This window comes from Harpia harpyja, chromosome 9 (assembly GCF_026419915.1).
Source record: "Harpia harpyja isolate bHarHar1 chromosome 9, bHarHar1 primary haplotype, whole genome shotgun sequence".
In the NCBI taxonomy this organism is placed as follows: Eukaryota; Metazoa; Chordata; class Aves; order Accipitriformes; family Accipitridae; genus Harpia; species Harpia harpyja.
This window is the reverse complement of record NC_068948.1, coordinates 31913311-31941023: the sequence shown is the minus strand read 5'-3', so window position 1 is coordinate 31941023 and position 27713 is coordinate 31913311. Positions and strand designations below refer to the sequence as shown.

Below are 27713 nucleotides of genomic sequence, written 5' to 3'. Positions count from 1 at the left end.
AGGAAGGAGGGGGGCGGGGCGAGGCGGAGGTTGGGGGCAGTCGGGTGTGTGAGGCTGGGGGGGCGGCCAGGAGCGGGGGAGACCCTCAGGAGCGAAGGGGCCGAGGGGCGCAGGAGGCCCTCAGCAGTGTGGGGCTGTGGGTGGGCTGGCTCAGGAGTAGGGGAGACGCTGAGGAGTGAAGGGGCTGAGGGGAGCAGGAGGCCCTCAGCAGTGTGGAGCTGTGGGTGGGCTGGCAGGGGACTCCCCCGAGTGTGGGGCTGAGGGGGGGTACCAGGAGCAGAGAAGATCCTCTGTAGTGTGGGGTTGAGGGGGGGTGCCCAAGAGCAGGGGACCCCCAGGAGTGGGATTTTGCATGGGGCACCCCTTGGAGCGGGGTGAAGGGTTTGTAGGGGGTTGTGGCCCAGTGTTCCGCACCACCACCTGGGGCAGGTGGGTGCCAGGAGAGAGGAGAAGCTTAAGGGGTGAGGGCTTGAGTATTCTGGGGTCTCCAAAGTAAAGAGAGGGGGGAACAGTGAGGGTAGGCACCCTGCTTCCCCGGCTCCTGCAGGTGTGTGGCATGATGAGTTCCCCTGGCAGGGCCAGCAGCGTGTTTCCCCTGCACGTCCTGGTCTGGAATAATGACTACAGGCGCCTGGACGAGGAGCTGCAGGACAAGGTAACTGGGACACCCGGGCGATGGAGGGGCTGTTGTGGGGCTGTTGGCCCCAAAAGAGCTTGTGGCATGGTACAGGGCTTGGTGCCCCTCGCTTACTGCCTTTCTAGAGAGAAGTAACCTGGATGGTACTGCCAGGTCTGTTTGCTGGGCTTGTGGGATTGCTGCGCTTCTTTCTCTTTACCTATTTATTTGTGGTTGCGGGAGTGATGTAAGAAGGCATAGGAATATACTTTTTGTTATGTAAGATGTTAAACATTGACTGTAAAGCTGTGCTCAGAGCGTTTGAATGTGGGTTGCAGAGTAGCTCTTTAGAAAGTATTAGGAGTCACTGAAACAGATCAGGAAGAGCAGATGTGATGGACATTAATTTTTTTTCTGTGCCAGAAAAGCAATAAATACTGCTTACCTTAATGGGAAGTCAACACGCAGAAAAGGTGGCTGCTGCTGCCCAAGATTAAACCAGCCTTTAGCTTGCTGAGGACCAGCACTTACAGCTTCGTTGCTGTCCAAGACTGCGGGGGCAGCATTTTTATACTGGCTGGAATGTTTTCAGCATCTCTGGTAAAAAAATGGATCATTGTTTCATGCTGTGGAGTAGAAAAATACAAAGCTGTTCCCTCTCTGTGATGGCTAAGCGAGAAATGGTAATGACGTAAGGAAATGGTCTGAAAAGCTGCAGCAGAGCTCAAGCAGCAAACATCCTTCTTGCTGACATGCTCTGTAAAAGCTCTGACATTTGCTAGTGTGGAGTATAGTTTGCAGAAGCAGAGCATATTAATTACATTATACCTGACACCACAAGTATATGAGCCAAAGATCAGCTGTGCCACCTCCTGACTAGTGGCTATCATCTGCAATTCTAATGGTACACCACGATTTACTAATGCTTGCTTAGAGCATGCTCCTGTCCTATTTTTAGGAGAATCTTTGGAATGCAGTTACTTTTTATCTAATTCATGTGATCTTATTCCTTAACAAAATCTTTAACCTTACTGGCACGTTGCTTCTGTGTATTTATTTCTGTTTCAATAAAGTTCTCGCCTGTGAAAGTTTGCCATTAAATAAGGATCGTTCTGCTTCTTGTTAGTCTGAGACTGCACTTCACACCTGTAAAGTGCTGCTTCCTACCTCAAATGCTTTATACTGTAAGGAAACAAGCAACGTGTTAAGATGGAATATGTCTGCCTTTTACTTCCTTTATCTGCTTTTAAATAACTTCTTTTTTTAAAGTATTCCAAAGATACGTTTCCTCCTGCTTCCCAGGGATAAGCTTCTTGCTGTCGGAGGGTGCGTGAGGGAATGAAAAGACACTAGCCAACTGCACTTGGTATGGCAAATGACAGGTAGAATGTATGGTTACCGGTTAACAGCAGCAAAGACAATTGGGAGGGACACCTTAGAGTCCTTTAACTGTTGGTGCAGTAGGCATTGGAGCTGTAGGAAGTGGGGAAACAAATTAATTGGTATTCCACCACAGAAGTGAAAAGGGAATGCTTTAAAATGAAGCTTTCCTTACTCTGTGTGTGATCTTTCTAACTTAATGTTGTCAGATAACCGTGTTAACTTGCATAATAACTTTCCTTTCTTATTCTGCTATTGACTTTCCACTTTTCCTTTAGTTATAGATGCTCTTCTGTTTCAAATCTCTAAGCTAATAGTGAAAAATATGTAAGGTATGAGTATGTTGTGCTTGCATGTTTTGGATATTTATGCCTGTGTATTTTTTCTTTTTTTTTTTTTTTTTAGTGACTTGTACAAAATGCACTCACTCTTCATTGTGCTGTGTGTCAGTCAAATGGATGCTTTGTAAAATACCATTTGCTTCTATACTTTCAAAAAGTGCTATACAAAATCGGTGTTGTATGCCTTGTTACTTTTTTTTTTCCCTTCTCCCCGTTATGTTGTATAATGTTAAATGCTCTATTGGTCTCTCAGGCTGTTGACTGGCCATGGTGCAATGCACACAGACTAGAAGTCCCATCTTCGCCTGAAAGAGACCCCTTCTGAAGGGAGATAGAAGGGGAAATAATTATCGAAAAAGAAACGAGAAGCATTAACAAGAACTCAGTCATGTCTTACAGTGATACCGGTTCTTACCATGTCGGTTTTATAGGCCCTGTTCTGCTTCTCCTTTTATTTCAGTGGGGAAGGGCAGGACAGTAGTGTTTGAAAACTGAGTTGGCTGTGCACCACAGGCTGATACATGGGAACACCTAGGGAATATTGACCCCTGGATTACCACTGACAAGCTTTGTTTATATAAACTCTTCTCAGTGTGCTCTGATTAGTTGCATTTGATAGGACAGCTTCAGCATTATTTTTCTCTCGGATACTCAACAGGATGTTGATCAACGTGATCCACGAGGCCGGACCTTGTTGCACCTTGCTGTTTCCTTGGGTTATATAGAATCTGCCAAAGTCCTTCTTCAGCACAAGGCAGATGTAACTAAAGAGAATGCACAGGGATGGACAGGTAAAGATAATTTGGAAAACAGAAGTCATGTGTTAATACTTTTCAGTTGCAGATGCTGTATTTTGACTGCTTTTATATTATGTATTTTGCTCAGAAAGCAAACTGAAACTACCTTGTGTCTGGATTTCTTTCAGTTTTACATGAGGCTGTCAGTACAGGAGATCCAGAGATGGTACAAATGATTCTGCAGCATCGGGACTACCAGCAGACCTCTATGACACTTGGAGGAGTTCCTGAATTACTCCAAAAGATTAATGAGGTAATTATTTAGTTTAAACCTCTTACTCCAGACTGCAATTCTCATTCAAGTACTTCAGTTAAGTAAACTGGAATCAGATGGGCAATTGTGTTCTTCATTTCAACTTGCATATTCCATAGCGTGGTGGGAGATGGAGACTTTTTCCTTGACTTGACTTTGAAATCCTTAGTCATGAACTCCAACACTGGATGCTGAATCTTGAAGGTGTTACTGCTCCTATAGTAAAATAAGGAAGAATAGCTCATCAGAAAGCAGTAGTGGTAGGCCAATGACTTTTATGTTTGTTAATTTCAATTTCATTTTTTTAACATTCCTTTATCATGTCTTGAGTTCTGTTCTTTTTTTGTTTTCCTTTATCTAAAATGTTCACGAGAAATGCTGTACTGAATGTTAGAATAAAACTATTTCATGAGGTATTCATAAAGTATTTTCCTTCTCCAGACTCCTGACTTTTATGTGGAAATGAAATGGGAGTTCACTAGCTGGGGTAAGAATCCTGGTCACTGCTATGTCTTCTAAACTGTAGACAAAGGGACTTGCTTATGTAAAAATGTCATGAAGGATATGCAGACAAATATCTGCTCCCCAGAATACTTATCTCTTCACCTCTCAGAATAACCTCTTATATTTTTGTTGCACGGTTATGCTTTGTTTCCTGTTTATTTGGTTTATTTGTTGGGTTTTGTTTGGTTGGTTTTTTTATGGAGAGTGTAGCCATTGTTAGAATTGCTGAAGACTTCTTGGGATTTTGTTTACCTTAGTTGATGACTAAGACAGTGATATATATCTCATACATAGATGCACAGACTGCTTGGGAACTACCTCCTTTTTTTCTAAAGGAGTGAACGCTAGGCCTTAGAGTTGACTTAATTTTCCAAACAGCTAACTATTAGATTGCTAAGAAGTGGGGTTTATGCTAAGAGGTGGGGTTTATGCCATTTCACATCTTTTAGTCTGAACTAATGTCTTCTTCCTTTTCATGTTCATCTTTAATTTAAAGTTGGTAGGTTTTGTCCATAGGTTGATTGTTCTTAGAGCTAAAGATCAGTATCTCACCTCCTCTGGAATAATGATCGTAGTACTGCGCAATCCTGTGTCAGGGATATAGCTTCTGCTTGAGTTCAGACTTCCTGTGCGCTTAGTCTCTTGAATATTTTCTATTTACATTTTTCTCTTCTTTTTTTATAGTCCCACTGGTTTCTAGAGTTTGTCCAAGTGATGTCTGCCGCATCTGGAAAAGTGGTGCCAAGCTGCGTGTTGATATCACCTTACTGGGCTTTGAAAATATGAGCTGGGAGAGAGGAAGGCGTAGTTTAATTTTCAAGGGAGAAGGTAAATATTTTATCATGTCTGCACCATTGATCACCAAATACTATGAAAGCCACAATGAGAAATCCCAATTTTGCACAAAAAGACCTGTTGAGGCTGAGTACTAAAATTTATAAAAGTTTTATACATACATTCTGTGACTGTCTCCTAGAGATACTGTTTTGTGGTTTAATGTAATGGCTTAATATCTTTCCTTTGAGTAAATCTGAGGTAAAAATTTGGTAATAGGGCTAAAATTTGACTTCAGTCTTTTACTTAGTTTTCCCCTTTCTGTTCTCCTGCCCCCTGAATAATTTTAGATGCAGTTCCAAATTTGATCTCAGCTGAGCGCAAAATACAGTGAATTAGCGTCCACCCTGATTTGACATACAGTTTTTCATTTTGGAATACTGTTGCTAAGTTTTTTTTAGACTGAGGTGTACCATTTCCAACAGATACTGGAGGTTGGGCAGAACTAATTGAGATCAATCATGATGATAAGTTTGTTACAACAGAGCGTTTTGAGATTTCCCAACACATGAAGCGTTTGACATTGGGATCTATGACACCAAAAAGAAAAGATGTGGAAAGACGCCTTACATCTCCAATTATTAATACGTGCCTTGATACAAAAAATATTGCTTTTGAAAGGTAAGATACAAAGTTTCTCTTAACAAATACACACTTCAAGATTATGGATGGTCATACCTGCAATAAAGCTTTAAAGGCAAACTCTCAAAAGCCGTGGTAATAAAAACTTTTAGGGCTAGATCTGAAATCACTTTAAACTTCACACACCAGTAGGTAAAGAAATTTGGCTTGGTTAGCTTGCCACTATTGCTTGTCAAAAAGCTTCCAGTTGAAAGAACTGATTTGCAGAAAACTTCCAGTTTATCATATTAGTGAGATCCACGTTAATGTCTAATTACAAGTTTGCATTTCACCCAAATCTGTATGTATAGTGCTGAAACTAATGGGCAAGAACTTGGCATCTTGTAGCTAAGTCAGTCAAATCTCACATTAATGCTTTAAATAAAAATACATGTATAGTGTGTCTTTCCACAGACACACATTTGTCTTCCTTGTTTACTACACGTGTTTATCTAGGTATCTGTCAGCTTGGTTCAAACAATCCTTTTTATGAAGCTCCTTTTGGAGTGCTCTGTGATGCAGTAAACTACCCCCATGATCATGCAAAACAAGTGTTTTCAAAGTGAGCTGTATAATTCCAGCATCTTTCTCCTGAATATTTAGTACCCTCTCAAAGCTGCCCAGAACTAGTCCCTGTGATGTTCACTGAGCCTTAGTAACTGCAGCATCTACACATCCAGAAAATAAGATTTCTTAGACAGAATTATTCCTACTATCCAGTTCCCCAAATTGCAGTGACAGGTTACTTTTGAAATTAAACTGCGTGTTAAAAGCTGCCATGCCCAGGCTGTTGGACAAAATAAATCGGTAAGTTTTTAGGCTGTCTTCTGTGGTTCAGGTATCCACATCTCAATCTAAAATCTCTGTCTGAGCCTTTGCGCTTTGGCCATGGACTGAATAAGAACAGAAACAGTGTGACTTCCTCGGCCCTCCTGTGATCGGTGTGGGTGAGGACAGATTGACCTGTGCTTTTGTCTGGGGTTAATAATCAAAGAAGCTATCAAATGTTGTTTCAAAACAATTTTAGAAAAAACGGGCTGGGGATTGTGTAGAAATGCAACTGTATAGATGCTTGTGGTGTTCGCTTTTTGTCAGAACCACATCTGGATTCTGGGTATGGAGGACAGAAAAAGCGGAAGGTGTAAATGGTTATGAAGCAAAGGTAAAGCCCATTCTATTCTATTAAGAGGTCTTATAGCTAACTGAAGTCTGGTTGTGTTTTGCCTTTATTTCCTAAATATTTCAGGTCTTAAAAATTCCAATCAAGAGCTTTATTGTGTTGCCAGCAGAACTGGGCAGGAGTGAGGAGCTTCAGGGCTGCCAAGCTTGTGGGAGGGATGGGGCCCGTACGCAGGAACATCAGCAGGGGCTTTAGGGGAGAGGGAGGATCAAAGCATTTCAGGAGAAGAGGGGCAAAAGATTCAGCATAACTGCTAGAACTCCCATCCAAAAACTGGAGTTTAACTCATTCTTGAATAGTCATTCTTTCACTGTCTAAAAAACGAGGAACCTGTTGGTGAAGTGCCTTGAGCACTTTCTAGTAACAGTATTGCTGGGAAATAACAGCCTCCTGCTGCCATGAGTTGCATCATGAATTCAAGTAATAAAAGACTGCTGGTAAATTAAAGACCCTGACCATGCTCGTGAGTCATACAGTTGCTCAGATTTGTTCCATGTGACACTGTTTTTGTCTTCCATTTCACTTTGGTGAAATATTTTTGAAGATGGCTTTACAGCCTTACCGTGTTAGGAATTTAAGTTAAGAATCAAAAGAATTAACTTCCCTGATTCATAAGTCTGTGTTTACTCCAGGTTTTGGAATTTGTGCAATAAATCACATCTTGTAATTTCATTTAACAGAAGAATAAATGCTGAATAGCTTTCGACATTTATATGAAGGCTTTTCCTGGTAAGACTGCAGGACTATTCAGTTGGACATGGGGTTCATTAGTGTTCCTGCAGAATTAAACTATCACTAAATTTCATTTGGAAGGTCTTACGAGTGACCTCTGTTTAGGAATAGCGTTATCTGACTTTCCCTCCCCGTTGTCTCTTAAAATCTCTGCCCAGGTGGGGATTCTTTCCAGCAGGCTTGGAAATGTCTGTCTAGTTTTGAGGTTGGTTTGGTTAGTTACGAAAGCGTATTTAAAAGTGTAAATGTGCATTCCAGGAACTTGGTTGAAAGGCTGACTTCTGTTGTCATCAAAGCTGATGAGCAAACTCCTTTGCCATTCTTTTGGCACAGGATGCTTGCGAGATTAATGCCGTCTGGAGAGAATATGATGTATGATTTGCAGGGTTTCTTATTTTGTCAACTTGCCCAGCAGGTGGCATGTAGATTCAGCCTTAGCATAGGTCTGTCAAGATTATATTATGTAGGATTTCCATTATACCAAAGCGAATAGAAAAATCAAAGTGCAGCATTTCCTGTTGATCACCTGTATGTTAAAAATTAAGATCTTTGTCCATGAGAGGCAGATCCATGCTGATTTATTCTGTCTTTAGATTTGTGTACATGGTGTTTTACTAGAGAGAACTCTCTTTTTTAACCTGTGATGCTTTTTGGTTTTTGTCCTTGTACTTTTTTTTTTTTAAAGGTATACATTGCAAACAATGTGAATGTGGTCACAAAAATCCGAACAGAACATTTAACAGAAGAGGAGAAGAAAAGATATAAAGGTAGTTTTCCTATAGTATAACTGGAAATAAGTAGAAGCTTTTGGCTCTCTGATGCCTTCTCTGCATGACTGCAGAAGAATTGGGCAGGTAGACAAGGGAAATACTTTTCTTGCTGACTTCACCCTGCTTTACTTTCACATGTTGTGTGTCTGAGGTAGCTCATTACTTGACTCCTAACCTACAAATGAACCAGTATTTATCCTAGCTGTATTTAGAGGAAAGAAGAGCCCTTCAAAACTGTTGAAAGTTTATTGAAAGTTAAAAGGCTGCACTTTTCCATACTTTTTCCTGCTCTGGAATGTATTCATGCCTTTACTTCGCTTTGGCCATGATTACAAGATTCATGTAGGCTTTGTTTGCTTGGACTTTTTGTTTTGTTTTGGTCCATTAATTTTTTTCTAGTATTTAAACTAGAGTAAAGGGTGACCAGCCAGTAACTTCGTATGGAAACACTGCCCTTCATTGGTCTACCTTGGGGGCCCAGGAGGAGAGGCACTGTGAATAATAAAGCTATCTCCTAATGATAGGAACCACTGAAAAATCTTTGCCTCTATTCTTTGTATTGTACCAGTTTTATACTGTCAGCTTTAGGTCCTGGGCTTGCCTGGTAGAGCTTACAGAAAGTATGAACGGCTTACTTCACTTTGGGTTAGAAGCCTTGCTTTTTAGCCTGGTGTGTATGTAAATTTTACTGCTAATTAATAGTAATAGATTTTTTTGGTTTTTCCCTCCTGTTATCTGAAGCTGACAGGAACCCCCTGGAATCATTTCTGGGTACAGTGGAGCATGAGTATGGTGCGCAGGTGAGTGTCTTTGACAATGAAACAGGTCACTGCAGCGCAGAGTTCTGTGCTGGTAGGAATTCTAGGTGTGTGAAATCACCTCTTGTTTCCTTAGTTTGGCAGCAATTTTGATGATGAGGTTTAAATTTTCCCTCAGAATGTTTTTGTTTTTAAGCGCTCAAATGTTCTGTATGAATAGCAGGTACCTCCTTCTGAACACTCTTATGAAAAAGACATAGAATCCATTAGCACAGCAAGAGCTGGGTTGTGAGCAGAAGCAGTAAATCTGAGCAAGCACAGATCTTAGCAGCAACCCACCAGTAATCTGGGAAGACATGTCCACAGACCTGCAGGAACCTCAGTTGGGAGATGGTGCTAGCATAGTGATCATCAGGCAAAGATATGATGAGAGGATGAAGTGACATGTTAGCACGCTGCTCTTCAGCAACTCGGAGGAAAACCATATATCGTCTGCTGTTCTGAAATGTGTTGATAATGATTTCAATATGGCTTTAGAAACTCCCTTGCATCTGTATATACTTAAGTACAGTAGATAATAGATTTGCCAACTGCTGGCTCTGTATCAGGATGGCGTTGCAGATCTTGCACAGATCTAGAGATTTTTGTTTCAAATACCTCATCGAAGTTTTGCCTTTAATAAAGGATTTGGAGCCTAGAAATGCTGTAGCTTGTGTGTGCATTTCTGGTTGGTTTCTAGCTTTGAAGTATTTAAGTAGATTTTTCCTGTCTCTAAAATGCTTGGAGATTTTTAACCTCAGAAGAAAGCAGTCTAAATATGTGTGCTTGTATTTATGGCTATGTCTTGCTGGTGTCTAAAATAGAGAGTGAGTTACTTCACAAGAGGTAACTTAAAAGTTTCTTGTAGTAGCCACTGTGTATTTGTTCCATACTTCCCCCCCCCTTCTCTTTCCTTATAGAGTACAACCAAGACAACAGAGTATGCTGCAAGTAACAATCCTACTGCTATTACTCTGGAGGAATACTTTGACCCAGAATTTGATTTGAAAGGTAGAGATATAGGAAGACCGAAAGAAGTCACCATTCGAACGCAGAAGTGAGAAATAAAATTTTAACTATTTCTAGTTTGTCTATTCCCAGTCATCTAATTTCTGGAAACCATTTTTACAAATACCCAGTGTGGTTTTCCCCCAGCTCTCAAAATTAATCAAAAGAGAGATCTTGAAGTATTCAGCTATAGTCTAATTCTTCTTCCACTAAGTCAAAGAAAATGTTTGAACTAGTGCTGTAGCTTGTTAGTAACCTCCTGTGCTTTGCCTTTGGTCTGACCAGGAATGTGGTTCGGTTCCTCAGAGCAGTAACTGTTCTGACTCTTTGAAATGTATGAAGCAGGTGACAATGCTGTGTGTTTTGCTTTGCATCTCTTCCTAAACTGTAAACTTAGGATGGTTTTATGCAACTTTCTCTTTAAGATTTAAAGCAACCTTGTGGATGAGTGAAGAGTTTCCCTTGTCTCTTATGGAACAAGTCACTCCAATCATTGATCTGATGGCCAGAACTAGTGCTCATTTTGCCAGACTTAGGGATTTCATCACTCTGGAATTTCCACCAGGATTTCCTGTCAAAATTGGTAATATTTAGCAATTTTTACTGTAGCATCTTCTTCATTTACACTCTTTCTATTGGTTTTGCAGCATATATTTAGAAAAAACATGTTAGTTTTTTACTAATCATCTCACTGATATCTAGAGCTGAGAATCCAGACATACATTGTCTTGTACATCTGGGGTCATTGAATCCAAATTCTGAATGACCAGTACAGAAGTATAATTTTAAAGACAGTATCATTTCAGTAAGAATGAGCTGTTGCTAGCCCTTTCCTCTTAGCTTCAATGCCTTAGATTTGGCAAATTTTATTATAAGAGATTTAGAGAGACAGTGAGAATGACTAAGGGCAACTTCTTGGTGAAGTGAGTTACTATATACTTTGTCATTATGGGATGCTGCTTGTGGAATACATTCAATAAATGTATACAGGTTTGATGTGGCTCTAGATGCGGAAGTGAATGAGAGTTCTCTTTTTGACAGAAATCTTGTACTCCTCCTTGCAGAAATTCCCCTATTCCATGTGCTGAATGCCCGAATTACATTTGAAAATGTCAATGGCTGCAGGACGGCTGACAAAACATCATCACAAATGGTTGGAGGTGCACAGTGTGATTCAGGTAAGGAGTGGAAAGATGCAGTGATCGCACCTGTTTACATTTCTGTCAGTGTAATGCACAGAAGAGAGAAATGGGTTATCTGCAGAGAATGCAGTTAACAGAACATTCACAGGTGAGAGGAAGCTGCAAGGCATTAGAGCTGATCTAGGGTGTGTGATACTGATCATACAGACCCATTCTGCCCCTTCCATGCCTGCCAGACTGACTAAACTGAACTCTAACAAGTTTTCCCAAGTATTTTGAGGTCTAAATTCTGGTGCAAGCTATTGCTATGGGAAGTGGAATACAAAATTGCTGTAAGTGACAGCTAAGTCTGCATGCCCTTTCAGAAAAGAGTGGATTACGTTTGAGCAGAATGCTCATGACTGCATATATCCAGTGATACTCTGTCCTATGAGCTGTTGCAGACCCATTCATTAGGAATAACCTCAGAAAAGCCACTGCGGTATTTATCTTTTGCAACCTTTTTTTTTTCCCCATCTGGTTTTGTCAGAGTTCAGCCACCTTAGCGCTCTGCTGCACACTGGTTTTATTTGTATGATTTGCTAGCATCCTAAAGAAAGACCCTGCATTCTGTCTTACTGCTGTGCTTGTTTGCCACAGCAGTCTTTCAGAGCCTGTTGGTATATTTAGCCAGGTGGTTTATCTGAATTTTTGGAGTGAACTTAATCATGCATAAACATTCTTTAGAATTTTTTAATTCACAACTTGTAAAAATATACTATGTCATGTTTGTAAGTATATTTGGCTTCTGTAGGTGCTAATTTTGAGGTTGACCAGTCAGTGTTTGAGATCCCCAAATCTTACCACATCCAAGATGACGGTAGGAACATACACGTGCAGGATGAAGATAACGAGATCATGCAGTTTGCTATTCAGCAGAGTTTGTTGGAATCCGGTGGAAATCAAGTAAGTGTGCTGTAATCTGTGCAGTGCAGATCTGACAGTTTTGATAAGGACTATGCAGTGATAGCTGCATCTCTGAATTAAACCAGTGTAGGACCTATTTTTCTAAGAACCTCAAAAAAGAAAAATATAATAATGTATTTCAGAAGAAATAAGGGTGATTTAAGAGTTACCTTTCAGTGAGTTGCACTGCAGATCTGTTAACTGCTGTGGAATTGTCTGTCTTTCCCCATTTCTAGGAAGTGGGGGTGCATTCCAATGGAGCAGTTGCATATTCACAGGACTTCAATATACAGTATCAGAGGTAACTAATTTTTTTCACATCAAGCCATGCAGTGACAGCAAAAATACTTCCAACAGTAGCATGAAGCAATTTTGCAGGTTTTTTTGTGTATGTAGGTAGCAGATGCAGAGAACTCAAGGTCTCCTTTCTTGTGCTGCTTCTAACTTTTACTTTTCCAAGAAGCAAGGACTCTAAACTAGGCCTCCCTGGCTTCTATAGTATAGCTCTTTAGCTCAGCTGTGGGACTGGTCTGCGCACATGACAGATTCTTTACCCAACAAATAAACACAGTCCTTCTGTTCTGCTCTTAAAAACTGTGAATTTGGTCCCTCTGGGTTGAATGTTTGTTTATTAGATACTGCACACTTCAGGGTAGCTCTTCTTTCTTTTCAAAATCATTACATAATCCTTAAAAACTTAGCAACATATAGTTAATGGACCCTTGACAATATGCTCTGGTATCTGTGGGGTCTTCCTGCAGTTAAGTGCAAAGAAATCTTTGTGCGCACAAAGAACTGCATCCTTTTCGTTCTTTTTTACGTGGAAAATCATGTTACCTTTGAACCAGGTGAGAATGCTTTTAGAAGCCCATTGAAAATGTAACTGTTAGTACATGTGAAAGATTCTGAGGAACCTTCAAAGAACAGGTTTTACACTGGGAATTTTATAGATGTTAGAACAATTTCTCTCTTATCCTGAAAACTGCTTTCTGCTCTCTGGGGAGATATTTTCAGGTTTGCAGTTAGAAAACAGTTGCTAGGAAGGATTGTTGCAGGAAATGTGAAATAGGCTCTGTCTCTCTTACTTCTTGAAGTTCTTTTTCTCCTTCAGGGCACTGCAGGAGAGCTATCTAACAAGCTCAGGTAACTCACACTGCAGCACCCCTAGTGAACCTTCCAGTTTTGAAAAAGACTTGCAGCTTGCCATGGAGTTGTCTGTCCGAGAGCAGGAGGAACGGGAGAAGCAACGTCGCGAAGAGGAAGATGCAGAGCTTCAGCAAGTTTTACAGCTTTCTCTTGTGGAAAAATAACTCCTTAGCCATCTTCTGAAATAAGGATGACCAAATCTGCGTAAAACTGAAGGCTTTCAGAGCTATCAGTCTGAAGACCACTCCTGGATTGCTTAAGTAAACATTTCACCTGCCTCCTAAGTTGGCATCATCAGCTACAAAAAGCTGATTTATTTTTGTTTGAGGGAGTTTCAGATCACGGGACTCTGCATTTGGCTCCCCAACCATGTGGTCTTAGCTTTGAAGGAGAAGTTTTTATCTAAACATATTTATTGAAGAGCAGATAGAAATTTTGCTTAGCATCAGGATATAGGATTGCAGTAAAGCTTGAAAACTTGATTTATGGGGAATTCAGGAGGGAAACGTCATTACTTACCAAAGAAATACTCATCTGCTTAGTCATTTCTGAATAATCCAAAGCCATTGTCTGTTTTTTCCAGTCATTACATGGAAGAGTATCTATATGCATATACACACATAGGGTAGTGCTTCATGCTGACAGATGTTTTCTGTTAGTTTTGTTTATTTGTGATTATCTCTTCTCTAGTTACTGATATTTTATCATGTGCTCCTCCTTAAGAGGGATAATTTTATACTTGAACAGCTAATCCAAGCTCAAGATTAAACTAGTGCTTTCTGAAAAAGGACAAGTAGCCAGTAGAATTTTAGATCCTAAAATGGGACCATCTGTCTAGTAAAGTAGCAGTTTCTGCAGTGATTCAAAACCAGCTAGTTCCCATAGTCAGAGGGCAGCAAGAAAATAAGCGATAGATACAGGTGCTTCTTTGTGATCACTTGGTGTGTGTGCATGAGTGCGTGCCTGTGTGCGGGTGCTAAATTCAAATAGAAAAAAAATCAGGTGAAATTTTAATGTATACTTACTGAAAGATAAGTTTTAATTCTGTCATCTGAAAGGGAAACGTGTGTTGCTTTTTAAAATTCAAATGCTCATCCTTCATGTGAATACATATATTTTTTTATCTGAATATTTTTATTGATTTTAAAACAAGCCAATATGACTACACTCATAAAAATGGTATTGTAACAATTTGCAAGTATGTTTTAACTAGCTTTCCTCAGGTCTTTCGTCATACAATATATTTGTAGCTATTTTGTCTGCACTTCTGTCAGTGTTTACAGTACCTACACTGTGACTCTCAAGTGCACTCCACAAGTATGCAATGTATATCCACAGGAAAGCCTTACAGTAGTTAAAAGTGAGCAATATTCCTCTGTTCTGGCTGGCAGAAGCATGAAGATCCTCTGGTACATATGGTCTGATCTTGCTACCTAATCCTGCACTTGTTCCTTGGGCAAAACAGGGCAGTTCTGTGTGACCAACTATTAACCAGTATAAAATCACTATAACATGGACTTGATCATAACCAGTGAGGTGGTTGGTAACTTGGAATCCTATTTTAAACCAATAATCCCTTGTTCTACATAGCAAATGATTAAAATTCCTTCAGTGTACACTAGAACTGGTATATCTGCACTGTTTTTGTTTAATGATACAGCTTGCATCCCTAAATAGCTTATTTGGTGTTTGCAGGAATATTGACTTTCTTGCACAGTGGCAGTGGTCTATGTCAGAATTGCATCTTTCTTTGAAAAGGGGATTACTGTGACTTTCACAGTTGAAAAAAAGGGAATAAGCCTTGCATTAAGCTCTTGACGAAGTTGTGAGGTAGGAGATGAAACTGTGTTTTTTTCCTCCAGCGGAAATAAAGAGTGCTGTTGCCTTTATAAAACCATCTCTCTGACACTGGATTTTTTTTCTATTAAGCATTTCAAAGGTTACGCGGCGGGGGAAATATCTTTTTTTTTAAAGCTGTCTTGTTCTCTGTTTTTTATATTGTAAACTAAAGAATATTGAGCAGTTTCAATTCAAGTTTTGTTATGCTCCTGCTTCTTAGTCTGGGACTGTAAAAAAAATCTGTGGTGGGTTTTTGGGTGGTTTTGTTTGGGGTTGTTTTTTTTGCGTTCTGTGACATTTGCATCATTCCATCTAAACTAGAAGGCCCAGCTTCCCTGAAGCAAGTGCTGCTTTTTTTAAACCCTAGCTTACATCTTACACTATGTGGATAAAAAGTATCCTCTGCACCTCTGTGTGTGCTGGAAGAAAAAACAAAAGATACTGCACAATGTTACACTACACACACCAGTGTGTTTTTCTACGGTGGTAACTGGAGTCTTTAATAATTATCCTTATCTGCCTTTTTGTTGCATTTTTGTACATTAAAGGTGACATTATCATCTATCAAGGATAGTTCTGGTTTACTCTGAAATCCCTGGAAACATTTTTCTGACATTTTCAGCCACCCTTTGAGTCTCCCTATTCTGAAAACAGGGATCAGTACAATACAGACAGTTCTAAAGCAATGAAAAGCAGGGTGGTGGTAGGACTTCTGTGCTCTGCATTAGTTTCTGTGTGTACCTTCTTGTAACAGCAGCAAAGGGTTGCATAGTACATGTAATACTAACGCTGAGACTGCTATACAAAAGCTGAGTCCAACTTCTCTTTCCAAGGAAGTTTGAGGCTTATGTAGGAAGGGAGAAGCTCAGATTTACAAATAGCTGCAGTTTGTTCTAAAACTATAACTAGCTTTTAAAATTCTTTAAATTGATGCTGTTTCCACAGTGTCACTGCTGTTTGTAGCTGTTCCTGAAAGTGAGGCTAAGCAGGGGAGGTTTTTTTGTGCTTTTGGACTATTCTTTCAAGTAGGTAGGCTATGTACAACAATAATCCATGATGTGCTTAATTTGGAAATCCTTACGCTGCTTTGGCTGACTTTAGATTCAAAATAGTCTTCATAACTGAGTTAACTGAACTTTTCCTGTTAATGTCTGCTGGGGACTGCACTACGCTTGCAGGGTGAGCTTTCATTTTCAGTTTACTGTTAACAGTTCCTTGCTAATTAACATTCATGAAAACAGGGGCTTCACCCAGCTGTTAATATCACACTGCTGTCCTGCCCCTGTTCCCTTGCCATTGAAATGGGTTAAGAACTGTAAGATTATCGGAGATGGGAAATGGGACTGCCTCATCCCTTCATACAGCTGACTTAATAACAAACAGAACGTCCATGAATAAATAAGAGAGTCCTGGGTTGTTTACTTAGCTTTTTATTTGTACAAAGGGACATAGCAGGGAGTGAAGAATGAACGCAAACAAGAATGCTGCTCCCGGGAACTCAGAGCTGTAGCTGCAAGCTACAGCATCCACCCCCCTGTGAACAGCACACAGCTACAGGCCAACTTTTACATCAGATGAAGGACCAAGAAAAGTCAGTGATACAGGGCCGGTGATCAAAAAGAAAAGGACCAGAAAGCAATAGAAGTGTTACCTTGCTTCCTCACTTCTGTTTCACTTAGATTAGCAACTAGATCTGTTCTAGGCCAGCCTCCTACTGCCACTTTACTAATAGAGCAGCAGCAAAGAAAATCCCCCATTGCAATGAGAGTGGTCAGTGTCCTTTAAAACAGAGTGAACAGAAAACATGTCAGATGCAGCATAACATTTTAGAGAATGAGTCAACACAATTGTTCTAGAAGTTAAGTTTTAAAACACTAATAAATTACTAGCCAAAACACCCCTATGTTAAATACCAAAGTAATACTTAATAAGCAAAATCCAGTTACTACTCATAGCAGTGCAAAACAAAATAGCAGCATTCATATGCAAGTGTGATTTCAGTGTAAACCCTTGAATTCATTACTGAAAATGCATAGAACAGGTCTGTCCGGAGCTTAAACACAATGAACTTCCAGAGAGCCTGAGCCCAGCAGTCTTGAGCATCTGCCTGGCTTGCAGACTTTTGGAGGCTCCCGTTTCCAGTAGGACAGTAACCTGCTCGGGAGCACAAATCCACCTGCAAGGAGAGGAGTGCTCAGCACAAGCTGGAAACCCTCGCCCACTCCCCAGTTTGGAACAGGTTCAGCATGGCGGTTTTGGTGCAAAGCTTCTTGGGGGTATTTACCTAAGAGTTAAAGCAAATAACATGAGGAATGACAAGCCTGTCCCTGAACAGCTACACCAGATCTGTTCATGCTTCAGTATTTCTGCTCAGAGGTAAGCACATACCAGACCCCCACAGCTGTGGTAGGTGGCTGAGCTTTTGCCTTTGGACTGTATTTGAAGGCTACGCTACAAACCCTCAAGACTCAGCATTCAAGCAAGGAACCAAATTAATCAAAAAGCAAAACCAGATGTGGTGTAATCAAGCCCGTGGGCCTGCTTGTCAGACGGTGATGTCGGTAGTCTGGCTTGGTTCTTGTGCCGACCCGGAGGTTTGGTTCCCTGGGCACTGATCGGAATGGGCGTCATGGCCAGTCGAGCTCCCCGCAGCCTCCCCAGGCTCCAGGTACACACACACACACACACACACCAGGGATGCTCTTGAGTGCGTCATGTCGGATCAGCCTCGCTGAAACACTGCGTTTTGGGAGGAAGGTGTGTTGCTACAGACCCTGCTCAAACCCAACCAGGTTTGTTGTGGACGCATTCCCGGGAGGTCCAGGGGTCAAGTTTGCGGAGGACTGGGGTGTGATTTCCAGCACCCGGCCATACTGTCATCGAAAGTGACGTCACGATGGAGCCACCGATGTCGCGTGGATGAAGAGCCGTTCCCGATGGAGCCACGCGATGTTGCGTGGATGAAGAGCCGTGCGTGCAACATCGGGGCGTCCCCGGTTGCGGGCAGGGGAGGCGGTGGGACGGCTGGGTGCCAGGCGGGAGAACCAGGCGGGACCAGCAGCGCTTCTCCACGACGGACCCACCGGGTCCCGCTCGGTTACCGCCGCCGGACCGGCTTGTAGACGCAGATGGCCATGAGGATGATGGTGAGCAGCAGGGCGCTGAGGATGCTGCCCAGCAGCACTGCGGGAGGAAGGCAGGTTAGGATTTGAACGCGCCCCCCACGACACTTCTCCCAAATCAGCTTTAAAAAAACCCAAACAAACAAACAAAAAAACCCACCGAAAAACAAGCAGAAAGGTGCCCGCCGCCCTGCCGCTCCTTACCCAGGTTCTGCTTCTGCAGCACGGCGTAGGGCCGGCTGCGCTCCGCCGGGCCCGGGGCTAACAGGGCCAGCGCCGCCAGCGCCCAGCCCCGCACCGCCGCCAGCACCATCGCCGACAGACCGACAGACCGACCGGCCACCCCACCCCCCCCGGCCTTTGTGCGCCCGGCCCGGCCCGGCCCTTCCTCTTCCTGCCGCCCCGCCCCCCCCGGCAGGGCCCGCCCCCCCGGGTCAGCCATCCGCGGGGGGGACCCAGGTGCCCGCCCGGGGGGGGGTCCCTCCACGCCTGTGTTCCCCCCCAATCCCGTGTCGCTCCCCCAGCCCCGTGCCCCGCCCAGCCCCATGTGCTCCCCTAGCCCCATGACCCCCCCCAGCACTGTCGTCCCCCCCAGCCCAGTGTCCCTCCCCCAGCCCCATGTGCATCCCCCAGCCCCGTGTCCATCCCCCCAGCCCAGTGTCCCTCCCCCAGCCCCGTGCCCCCCCCAGCTCTCGGCTGCGCTCCCCTGTTGAGTTCTGCATCACCCTGAAGGAGAGCGGGAGCCGCCGAGAGGGGACAGTGAGGGGTCACTGCCGTAGACCAGCACACGGCTGAGATGCCGGCTGGGAGCTGCTGCTTTGCCTGCGCCGAGGTGAACGTGGGTGCTGGAAAGTGTTTCATGGGCCCAGTAAGTGCTGAGAAATGGTGAGGCCGCGTTGGAAGTGATGTGACGTTACTGGGAAGCCGCGACAGACGGCCGGTGGCTGGTTCACACCAGCGCCAGGGCTGCTTCACCCTGACCCCAATATTTGTTTGTAAAACAAGATCTATGAAGGTCTTTTCTTCTTCAAATGCCAGAGACCGCCACTTCTCTCGCAGCCGATCCTCCTGGCTCAGCAGAGCTCCCGCATGACAGGGCCAGAGCCGGGACGAGGCAGCAGGAGGGACCAACCTGCCCTGCTGCAGCAGCGTGGTCCCAGGAGCAACCTGAGGGGCCACACAGTTTCTCTACTGGACTTCTTTCTGCTCTTTGTAACAGAACAAGGTATTCGTGTGTCAGGACAGCGGCAGCCCCCGCCCCCCGCCCAGCCCTGTGCTCTCAGCAACACCACGGCGCTTCATGAACGCAGCACGGCGAGCTACGGCTCCTCTCCCTCCGCTGATCTAACAATTGATATCAGCTTTATTTTCCACGTCACTCACGGCACAGCTAAAGGCATGCACTGCTCACGCCGAGCAGGTTTGCACAGCAAGGTCACGAGCATCTCTAAGCGAGGCGTGTTCACGGCTTGTACAGTCGTACTGCCATCTCTCCGCAGCGGCACTCGCAGCTGCACCTCCGTCTTCGCAGGGAGTCGGGGTTCACCTCCAAACCAGAGGAGTTTGGCCCCTTTGCTTCCAGCCCACGGGACTCAGCGGCGGGTCCCGTTCTCCCTGCTGTGGATCAGAGGTTTTTCCTGCCTGCAGCGAGAACGGCGTCCGGTTTGCCAGCACGTGCTGGTGGTGCCGCTTCCGCTGAGATGCCAGGACGCGACGGGAGCTGGCGGCCGGGGAGCTGCCGCCAGCACGTGCAGCCTCTGGGGGGGAGGGCTACAGGACAGGTGACATGCACACTGTGTCTGCTCGGGGGTCTCGTGTTGTTTTCTCCGGCCAAATGCAGACGGCGAGGCGCTGGAGGGTGTAAGCAGGCAGAAAAAAAAGGTAATGGGTTTCCTTCCCACACCGGGGCCTGGTGCCACGAGCAGGGCTGCCTGCCCTGACGTGCCAAAGCCATCCCCGCCGAGACCTTGCTCGCTGCGGGGCCGTGGCCGTGTCAGCCTGCAGCAGACTGCAGTGGGCAGGAGGTGTCCTGAGAGGACGGGTGACAGCTGGGGATGGTCTCCTGCCTCCAGGGCCATTGTGGATGTAGCCCCGCTGCTTCCTGGCCCAGCCAAAATCACAGCTTCAGAAATATGATTTTAAATGATCAGGCCATCAGCCATGCTCTTCCGAGCCCTTTTCCAGGCAGCTCTCCAGGCGTGATTTAATTGCCACGTGTACGAAGATGGTCAGGCGGCATCAACCATCTGTCCAGCTCCCCAGCCCTGGTCTTGGGCTGACCCAAGTGGGGGTCCCTGCCCACCCCCAGCCCGCGCACGGGCTGCCAGGTCGCCCACCCTGCTCCTCACCTGCTTGAGAGACCCTGGTGTCCAGACGAGCTTGTACACCATGTAGAAGGGGATGCAGATGAAGGACGATGCTTCTATGAGGTACCCCACTGAGATGCTCCACTCGGGGTACTGGTAGTCGAAGAGCGTCAGAGGCGGCTGGTCCAGGAGGGAGCTGATAACTATGAACTGTAACGAACGAAGTGGAGGTCGTTAGGGAAGGATGCTCATGGGGCCAGGCTATGGCAGGACACCCCCTGCTGCCTGTCACAAGCAGCACAGGGCTGTACAGCCCACAAAACCCATGCGCACACAACATGGGTGGCCAGAAAAGCTCTTTTGGGATGGCCGAGCATCCCTGGCAGATAAGCCCGTTGGTTCCCCATGGAGAGCCAATCAGCTGTGACATCTCCCCAGCCCCGGCACTGACCCGGCTCATCCCGAGGTTAACACCGCCCGCGTCCCACTGCCACCACTGCTTTCCTAACTGTGAAAGGCCAGCGTGGACGTTGCGGTGACATTTCCCAGACTGTCAGCCCTCGCTAGGCGTGGGCTGGGAGGTCTTCATCTAACAAACCCCACAGAGCCGGTGGCCTGTGAAGGCTGCACGTCCCCGTGCTGAAATGAAATCATTTGCTGTCTGCTTTGATTATAATACTTCTCTCTTAATAACCTGGGCAAAGTGCTTAGAGCTGTAATTAATCCTCACAAGGCCTCTTCTCCTGCAGATCCAGTGAGATTAGACCCCTGTGCCTCTGCAGACGGCAGCCTTTGAAGTGCCGGGGGAGCTGGCATTTCAAAGGGGACGGATCCAGCCTGGCGCGCAGCACCGCAGTGCCATCAGAGACGCAGCCGTGGCTGGCCGTGCCAGCACGAGTGTGGGACGCCACAGACCAGGAGGATGAAACAAGGCTGCATTTGCACCCGTGTGAACACCCAGCTGCCGGCTCCCAGCTTTGCCTGGAGCTGCAGAAGAGGCTGGAAAATGCACTCCCAGCTTGCTTTCTCGGTGAAACCCACTGTCACAGGGGCTGCAGGCAGCTCGTCATTGCCCGTGGCTGGAGCAGCAGCATAGGGAGCCGGCAGGGAGGGCTGGCATGAGGTCCTACAGCCCCAGCCAGGACCCTGGTCCACCCTCCTGGCAGCTTGTTCACCCCATGCAAGCGAGAGGGGAGTAATCAGCAGCACAGGTGCCCAGGGAGCTGGGCAGCAGCAGCTGGCAAGGGAAGAGCAGCTCCCCTGCGGGGTGTTCAGAGGGAGGCTGATGACCTGGTCTTTATTTCAGGCTGTAGATACTCACCGCCAACAAGGCAGGGCTGACGGCGACCCAGCACACCTTCCAGAACATCCCCGGGGTGAAGCCCAGCATGGCTTTCACATCATGGGAGAACCTCTGTATCCCTGCCGGAGGAGAAAGCCGTCACGGCCCCAGAGACCCGCAGAGGATGTGGGTACAGGGACATGGACACGATGCCCTCCGTGCCCCATCCCAGCCTTGCCAGGAGTCATCACATACATGCTTCTTCCCCCAAACCCCCTGGCATTTACTCAGGTGCCTGTAGGTGCCTGTGGGATGTTTTTTGTAACAGAGGCAGTTTCTTACCATAAAACCAGGAGACAGCTATCGTTTCCAGTAGCACCACCGCCAGGATTGAGCAGCCAGCACCGAACTCCTCCAGCAGCTTCACCACATAGGCTCCCCCCTGGAACAGCACAACGGAGGGGAGGGTGGCTGCAGACCCCGTGGGGATGAGGAGCAGGTCTTCAGCAAAGTCCTGTGCCAGGGGTTGTTGGAGAAACGAGTAGGTGTGTGGTGGGGATGGGAGTGGAGCGGTGCCCAGTGGTACTCACGTAGGTGAGGGTGCTCAGGGAGCCCAGGAAACAGACTGTGATGAGGCCGAGGACGAAGAGCTCCCGTCGCCCGGCCAGGACCTGAGGGTACTCATCCATCACGGCCGTGATCACAGCCTCCAAGCCCCCAAACTGCAAAGGAAATGCCAGCATGAGGCGGAGAAAGGAGTTGTGGGGCCAGTCCAATTCTTGGAGAAAACCTGCTCCCCGCAAGCTCCTCTCTGCCCGTGAGCAGAATGGTGACATCCCATCTTATCCCCTCCCTCCAGGGTGACCGTCCCCTCCGACGGGCTTCGGGGGAGGCCAGCTCAGACCCACTGGAGACGATGGTGCAGTGCTCCCTCCGTCCCCACACTCAGAGGGCTTGGGCAGGCAGCCCTCCTTCCCGAGGCCATAGCTCCCCTTGTCACCCTGCTATTCCCCATGGGACACAGCCAGCCATTTCCAGTCCCTCGCGCTCAATGGAGTTCCCTACCGTGCTGTCCAGCCCCAGCGTTATCATCATCAGGAAGAATATGATGGCGAAGAAGGTGGATCCCACCATGTTGGCAATTGCTTCGGGGTAGGTGATAAAAAGGAGGCTCGGCCCTAGGAAGGGACACTGGTTTGGTTTGCCATTCCCCAGCTGCTCTGGCACAGCCCTGGGTGCTGGCAGCAGTGGGAACGTGCATGGGGAAGATGCCCCAAAGCCAGAGCAGCTGTGCCTGGCCCTGCCTGAGATACAGGGGCCAGACACCTCGCTGCCCTCCACTCCTGGGAACTGCTCCCGGGCACTAGCCCCCGCGCCCCGGCAGACCCCAGGGCCGGCCATCACCCCATCCCCCCTCAGCCGCGATGGGCACACAGAGCCCAAGGGCAGCTGGTCACCGCCGGGCCAGGACGGAGCAGTCGTGCTGGAGGGAGGCGAACCTTTGTCTCTCGCGACATCCTCCACCTCTACGTCCCTCATCTCGGCCATGTAGCCCAGCACGGTGAAGATGACAAAGCCCGAGAGGAAGCTGGTGAGGCAGTTCACGGTGCTGGTGATGAGCGCATCCCTGGAAAGCAGAAAGCAGGGAGATGTGTCCTGCAGCAGAACCCCCCCTCCAGTTCAGCTCTCACCCCAGCCTGGCTGCTCTGGTCACCTGTACTCCCACCAGTTCCCTCTCCTGGCCCTGCATACCAAAACCATCAGTAAAATGGGGAAAGATGCTCAGCCTGCAGCCGCAGGTGCAGGAGCTGTCTGGATGTGGCTCCACTGCAGCCGTGCCCGGTCCAGCCCCCGTGCCCGCCGCAGCCCCCGTGCCCGCCGGGACCCATGGCTGTGGGAGCTCACCGGTAGCAGTTGTTGTGGAAATGGTTGTAACTGGCCAAAGCAAGGAGGACACCGAATCCAGGGCCCAAGGAGAAGAAAATCTGTGCAGCAGCATCAACCCAAACCTGGCAGGAGAAGCAACAGGCAGGCTGGAGAATGGGCAAGGCAGGAGGTCCTTGGGGCTGGGAGGTGCCCCATGGCACGCCCACCCCATGGCACGCCCACCCCATGGCACAGGGATGGGGTCTGTGTTGGCACATGCTGCCAAACCTCCCCTTTTGTCTGCCTCATCCCCCTATGAGATGGAAGCAGGGGAGCTGCCGTGGGACAGAGGGAGCTCATTTCCACCCTGAGATCCTGCAGCAGCAGAATTAAGCAACGGCATCTGTGCTTACCCATGCCCGGAGTGGGAACGAAGTCAAGGGGAGCCCCGAGACCCCCGTGCCCAGGTTCGGCGCCAGCAGTGCAGCCCTGATTACCTTTAATGAGAATTCTCAAGTGCTGCCTGGTAATTACCCACAGGAAGCCTATTGTCAGGCAGGGGTGAGAACATGGCACAAACAAAACCCAGCAGCAATGAGATGGGTGATTCAATTATAGATTTACATTTCCAAGAGCCTGTCCAGGGTGCCTTGTTTCTGCAGGAACAAGGGCCTCTTCGCCCTGCGGCTCCAGCAGTGGGACCAGACGCGGGCAGGGGTGGGTGTGCGTCCCAGGGAGGGGGTCTGGGTGCTGCAGTCCCTGGGGTGGGGGGCAGCCAGAGCCGGGGCGGCACGTCCTGCTGCGCACTCACCGCGGTGCTCAGGAGCTTGCCCCAGTCCGGGCGCAGGTAGAAGATGACCCCCCTCCAGGCGCCGGGCAGGGTGGCCCCCCGGACCAGCAGGACAAGGAGGACGACATAGGGCAGCGTGGCCGTCACCCACACCACCTGGAGAGAGGCAGCTGTCAGCCCGCGGCACCGGCAGGGCTGCTCCACCAAGCACCCAAACCGCCTGTGTCGGGCACGGCCGGCTTGCTCATGCTTGCCTGGGGTGGCCGAGGGGTAGGGGTGTGGGGAGGAGGCAATATCCCGTGTTTAAAAAGCCAGGGGAGATGCAAGACCTCACCAGGGCTCAGTCCCTCCTGCCTGGGCCTGGCCGTAGAGGGGATGCTGCATGCCGGGCTGCAAGCTCTGTGCCTGGGCAGGGCTGGTGCTGGAGCCCTCTTTCTTACCTTCCCGGAGGTTTTCACCCCTTTCCACAGGCTGAAGTAGACAATGGTAAAGATGAGGAACAGGCAGAGGAGCAGCTGCCAGTGGACACCCCCCATGTCATACAGACCCCCAGACTTCTGGATCTCCAGGACCTTCCTCCTGCGGGTAGGGACCCCCGTGGCCGGGGAGGGTGTCTCAGGCCGGCACAGTGCTGCTGGGTCTGCCCTTGCAGGCAGCCGGGCAGCGGGCTGAGCCCTGGGCAGGCAGTCCCACGCTCACCTCTCCCCCAGCACACCAGGAACGGGGACGATGAGCTCCCCAAGAGCATCCCCGCGTCAGAGCCTGCTTCCAGGCACCCTGGTCCTGCTCCCCGCGCAGCAGACCCGAGTGCCTCCACGGGAATGTCCCCCAGCTTAAACACATCATGCACGTACGTGCACTTACGTATAAAACTCTTCAGCGGGGGACCTGGAGAAGTTGGTCCAGGTCACGTTGCTTCTCCCAAAGTAGTTGGTGCAGGCCGGTGTGTTCCAGGGGTTGTCGCAGCTCGCCCAGGGCAGGGTGCCCGAGAAGGACGAGTAGAAGTAGTAGAGAGCCCAGGCAATGATGGTGTTGTAGTAGAAGGAGACGTACAGGCCAATGATGCAAATAGCAAAGCCGATGCCTGGGGAAAGAGGGGGCCAGACTCAGCAGCCCACGTGGGTCCGGCCCTCTCTCCATCCCCTGGAACATGGCTGCGGGGACCTGCACGGCCCCGCTCACCAACACCGCATGGCCCCAAGTCCGCAGCGGTGGCCTGGGGCTGTGGGGGCTCTTACCTTTAAAGATGGGGCAGATGCGCTTCCAGATGGGGATGGCACCTGTCCTGTGGAACTGCCCCAGGGCCAGCTCCATGTAGAAGAGGGGCACCCCTCCGAAAACAGCCATCAGTGTGTACGGGATGAGAAAGGCTCCTGCGGGGCGAGGAGCAGAGCAGCGGTGACCACCACGGCCCTGTGCCGGCTGGCAAGCACAGGCAGGCTGCGGGTTGGGGGCTGCCACTGCTGTCCCTCCCAGAGCTGCAGAGATGTGTCACAGAGGAGCATGGATGAGGGGTTTGGGCACATGTTTGTAAGATACTTTGCAAATCGTCTGTTCAGAGGGGCTCATGGGTGTCAGGACCTTGGTTGGTGCGCCAGCTTTCCGGGCTGCTGTGTCAGTCCCCACTGGCATCCCAGCCTTCACCGGGGAGGGATCGTTTGGCTGGGATGGTACAAAGAGCAATACAAACCATCAGGGTGCAGAGGACAGGGCACCAAGCACCTCCCGGGTCTAGAAGAATTTTGGAGAAAATCCCGCTGAATATGCACGGTCACCCCAAGACACAAATAATTAATGCTGTAATCTGCATTATTCATAACGATGTCATCTTTACCAGGGCTACACTTGTACCCCATGGAGGTTTTGGAACTGGAGCTGCTCTCTGCGCTCGTCAGAATAGCCCTGTTGGGATTAGTTAATTTAACCCCCACGGCTCCTCTCTCCGAGAGCCCTCCATGCGCTCCACCCTCAACCCCTCAAGGGTTTCTCTTCTAGGAACATCTCCAGCTGATGGGTGAGCCCACCACCAGCCCGGATCAGCACTCCCGCTCTGTGTGGACCATGGCTGTCCTTTCCAAGAGCCGCTGTTTGAACTCCTCACCCTCCTGTGTGCATGGCGGGGCGAGGAAAGCATCTGCCTGAACCACATCAATGAAGAATGGCTAAAGTTTGCTCCCAGTCCCATAGGAGTAAATCGCAAATAACTGCGCTTCAGTGTGGGCACCTGGGATACATGTTTTAGCCTTGAGTATGGTACTAATTATCTCCTTCTAATTTTCCCAAGCAGTAGAGGACGTTACCCAAATGCCGACTTTGGCAATTAAATCCACCGTGCATTTGCAAACAGCACAAAATTTTCATTCCTCATTTTTAATTTCCATGCAAGGGTTTTTTTCTACCCTGCTCTATTTAAAGCAATTCATTTAAATGTCATTTACTCAAGGTTTTTTCCTTCATGGAGCTTTTGTATCTTAACTTTCTGTTGATCGCTCACAGGATTGAACACCCCGAGCCCTGTGCGGCATGGGTCTGAGCGTGCCGGGGAGCTGGGGCTGCTCTGTGGGGTCCAGCACTGCCAGCAGCATGGCTGGGATCTGCGGCAGGCGGCTGGGATGCTTACGAGGATTATTTTAAAACATGAGCCATCAGAAAGGGTTGCTTAAGTCACAAGATCTTAAAGGGTATGAACCTCCCACCCCAAATTTACAGATTCTTAATCTTTTTATGCAGTTTGGACCATGCTAATTTTCTCTTTGTGACCCTAGAGCTGCTAATGCACCTCTAACCATGCCAGGGAAGGAGTGAATGACACCGGGGAAGGAGCGAATGGAGTAGGATTTTGAATGAAGAAAGACACAAAAAAGAAAAAAGACAGGTGTCAGGAGAAGTTGGGTCAGTCTCTAAACCGCCCTGTCCAGAGAGGAGCAGCTAGAGACAAGGAAAGAAAAGAAACAGCTAGTTTTTCAGCATTGGAAAGATGAAAAACAGATTTCTTTTCTCCAAAAGAAGACTTAAATAATCCTAGTGGTGTCCTTACCCCCTCCGTTTTGGTAGCAGATGTAAGGGAACCGCCAGACGTTGCCCAGATCGACGGCGAATCCGATGACGGAGAGGAGGAAATCCATTTTTTTGCTCCACTTGTCCCTGGGGTGGCTTTGGGGCCCCGGGGGTGCGGGGCTGGCCATGGGACCCAGGTGGGGGGCCGTGACTTGCCGGGGAGGGCTGGCGGTGGGTGCCAGGCAGGACTGCTCTGCCATCCTGCCACCCCGGTAAATCCTGCAGGATTCAGGCTGAGTAACTTGGGGAAGGGAAGGATTTTTCTGTTGCTGATGACAGATCCGAGGAGGGGAGGGTCAGGCTGACTGCGCTTCCCCACCTCCCGCTGGAAACCCACAGCACCGAGAGCAGCCGGCAGAGAAGCCCATCCTCTGATCAAAGGCAG

General features: G+C 47.7%; 3 protein-coding genes across 5 annotated transcripts; 1 reads left to right on the top strand and 2 right to left on the bottom strand.

Annotated features, from left to right (window-relative positions):
• The first annotated feature begins 74 nt into the window (after window positions 1-74).
• ANKRD13A (ankyrin repeat domain 13A) lies at window positions 75-14963 on the top strand. 3 transcript variants are annotated; one of them, XM_052796410.1, is made up of 16 exons: window positions 76-655; window positions 1919-1982; window positions 2996-3128; window positions 3263-3387; window positions 3829-3874; window positions 4576-4719; window positions 5151-5346; window positions 6442-6508; window positions 7944-8025; window positions 8770-8828; window positions 9746-9882; window positions 10259-10416; window positions 10898-11011; window positions 11769-11920; window positions 12157-12221; window positions 13032-14963. In XM_052796410.1, the coding sequence occupies exons 4-16, from the start codon at window positions 3298-3300 to the stop codon at window positions 13228-13230; spliced, it is 1509 nt and encodes a 502-aa protein (XP_052652370.1). In that variant the 5' UTR covers window positions 76-655; window positions 1919-1982; window positions 2996-3128; window positions 3263-3297; the 3' UTR covers window positions 13231-14963. The 3 variants fall into 3 exon arrangements, with proteins under 3 accessions (XP_052652369.1, XP_052652370.1, XP_052652371.1); XM_052796411.1 differs by lacking the exon at window positions 1919-1982 and adding an exon at window positions 2275-2328 and having other exon boundaries at window positions 541-655; XM_052796409.1 differs by lacking the exon at window positions 1919-1982 and having other exon boundaries at window positions 75-655.
• A 1356-nt stretch (window positions 14964-16319) lies between these two features.
• Window positions 16320-18362, bottom strand: C9H12orf76 (chromosome 9 C12orf76 homolog). The gene is made up of 2 exons (XM_052796413.1): window positions 18232-18362; window positions 16320-18088 (listed from the first exon to the last, which is right to left on the bottom strand). Exons 1-2 carry the CDS (start codon window positions 18338-18340, stop codon window positions 18003-18005), a joined length of 195 nt encoding a protein of 64 aa, XP_052652373.1. The 5' UTR covers window positions 18341-18362; the 3' UTR covers window positions 16320-18002.
• A 1023-nt stretch (window positions 18363-19385) lies between these two features.
• LOC128146459 (sodium-dependent serotonin transporter-like) lies at window positions 19386-27411 on the bottom strand. Its single transcript, XM_052797860.1, has 13 exons — window positions 27309-27411; window positions 25510-25644; window positions 25136-25355; window positions 24712-24850; window positions 24293-24427; window positions 23521-23624; window positions 23115-23242; window positions 22681-22793; window positions 22206-22337; window positions 21958-22057; window positions 21655-21755; window positions 20376-20543; window positions 19386-19878 (listed from the first exon to the last, which is right to left on the bottom strand). The coding sequence occupies exons 1-13, from the start codon at window positions 27394-27396 to the stop codon at window positions 19798-19800; spliced, it is 1644 nt and encodes a 547-aa protein (XP_052653820.1). The 5' UTR covers window positions 27397-27411; the 3' UTR covers window positions 19386-19797.
• Between the last annotated feature and the right edge of the window lie 302 nt (window positions 27412-27713).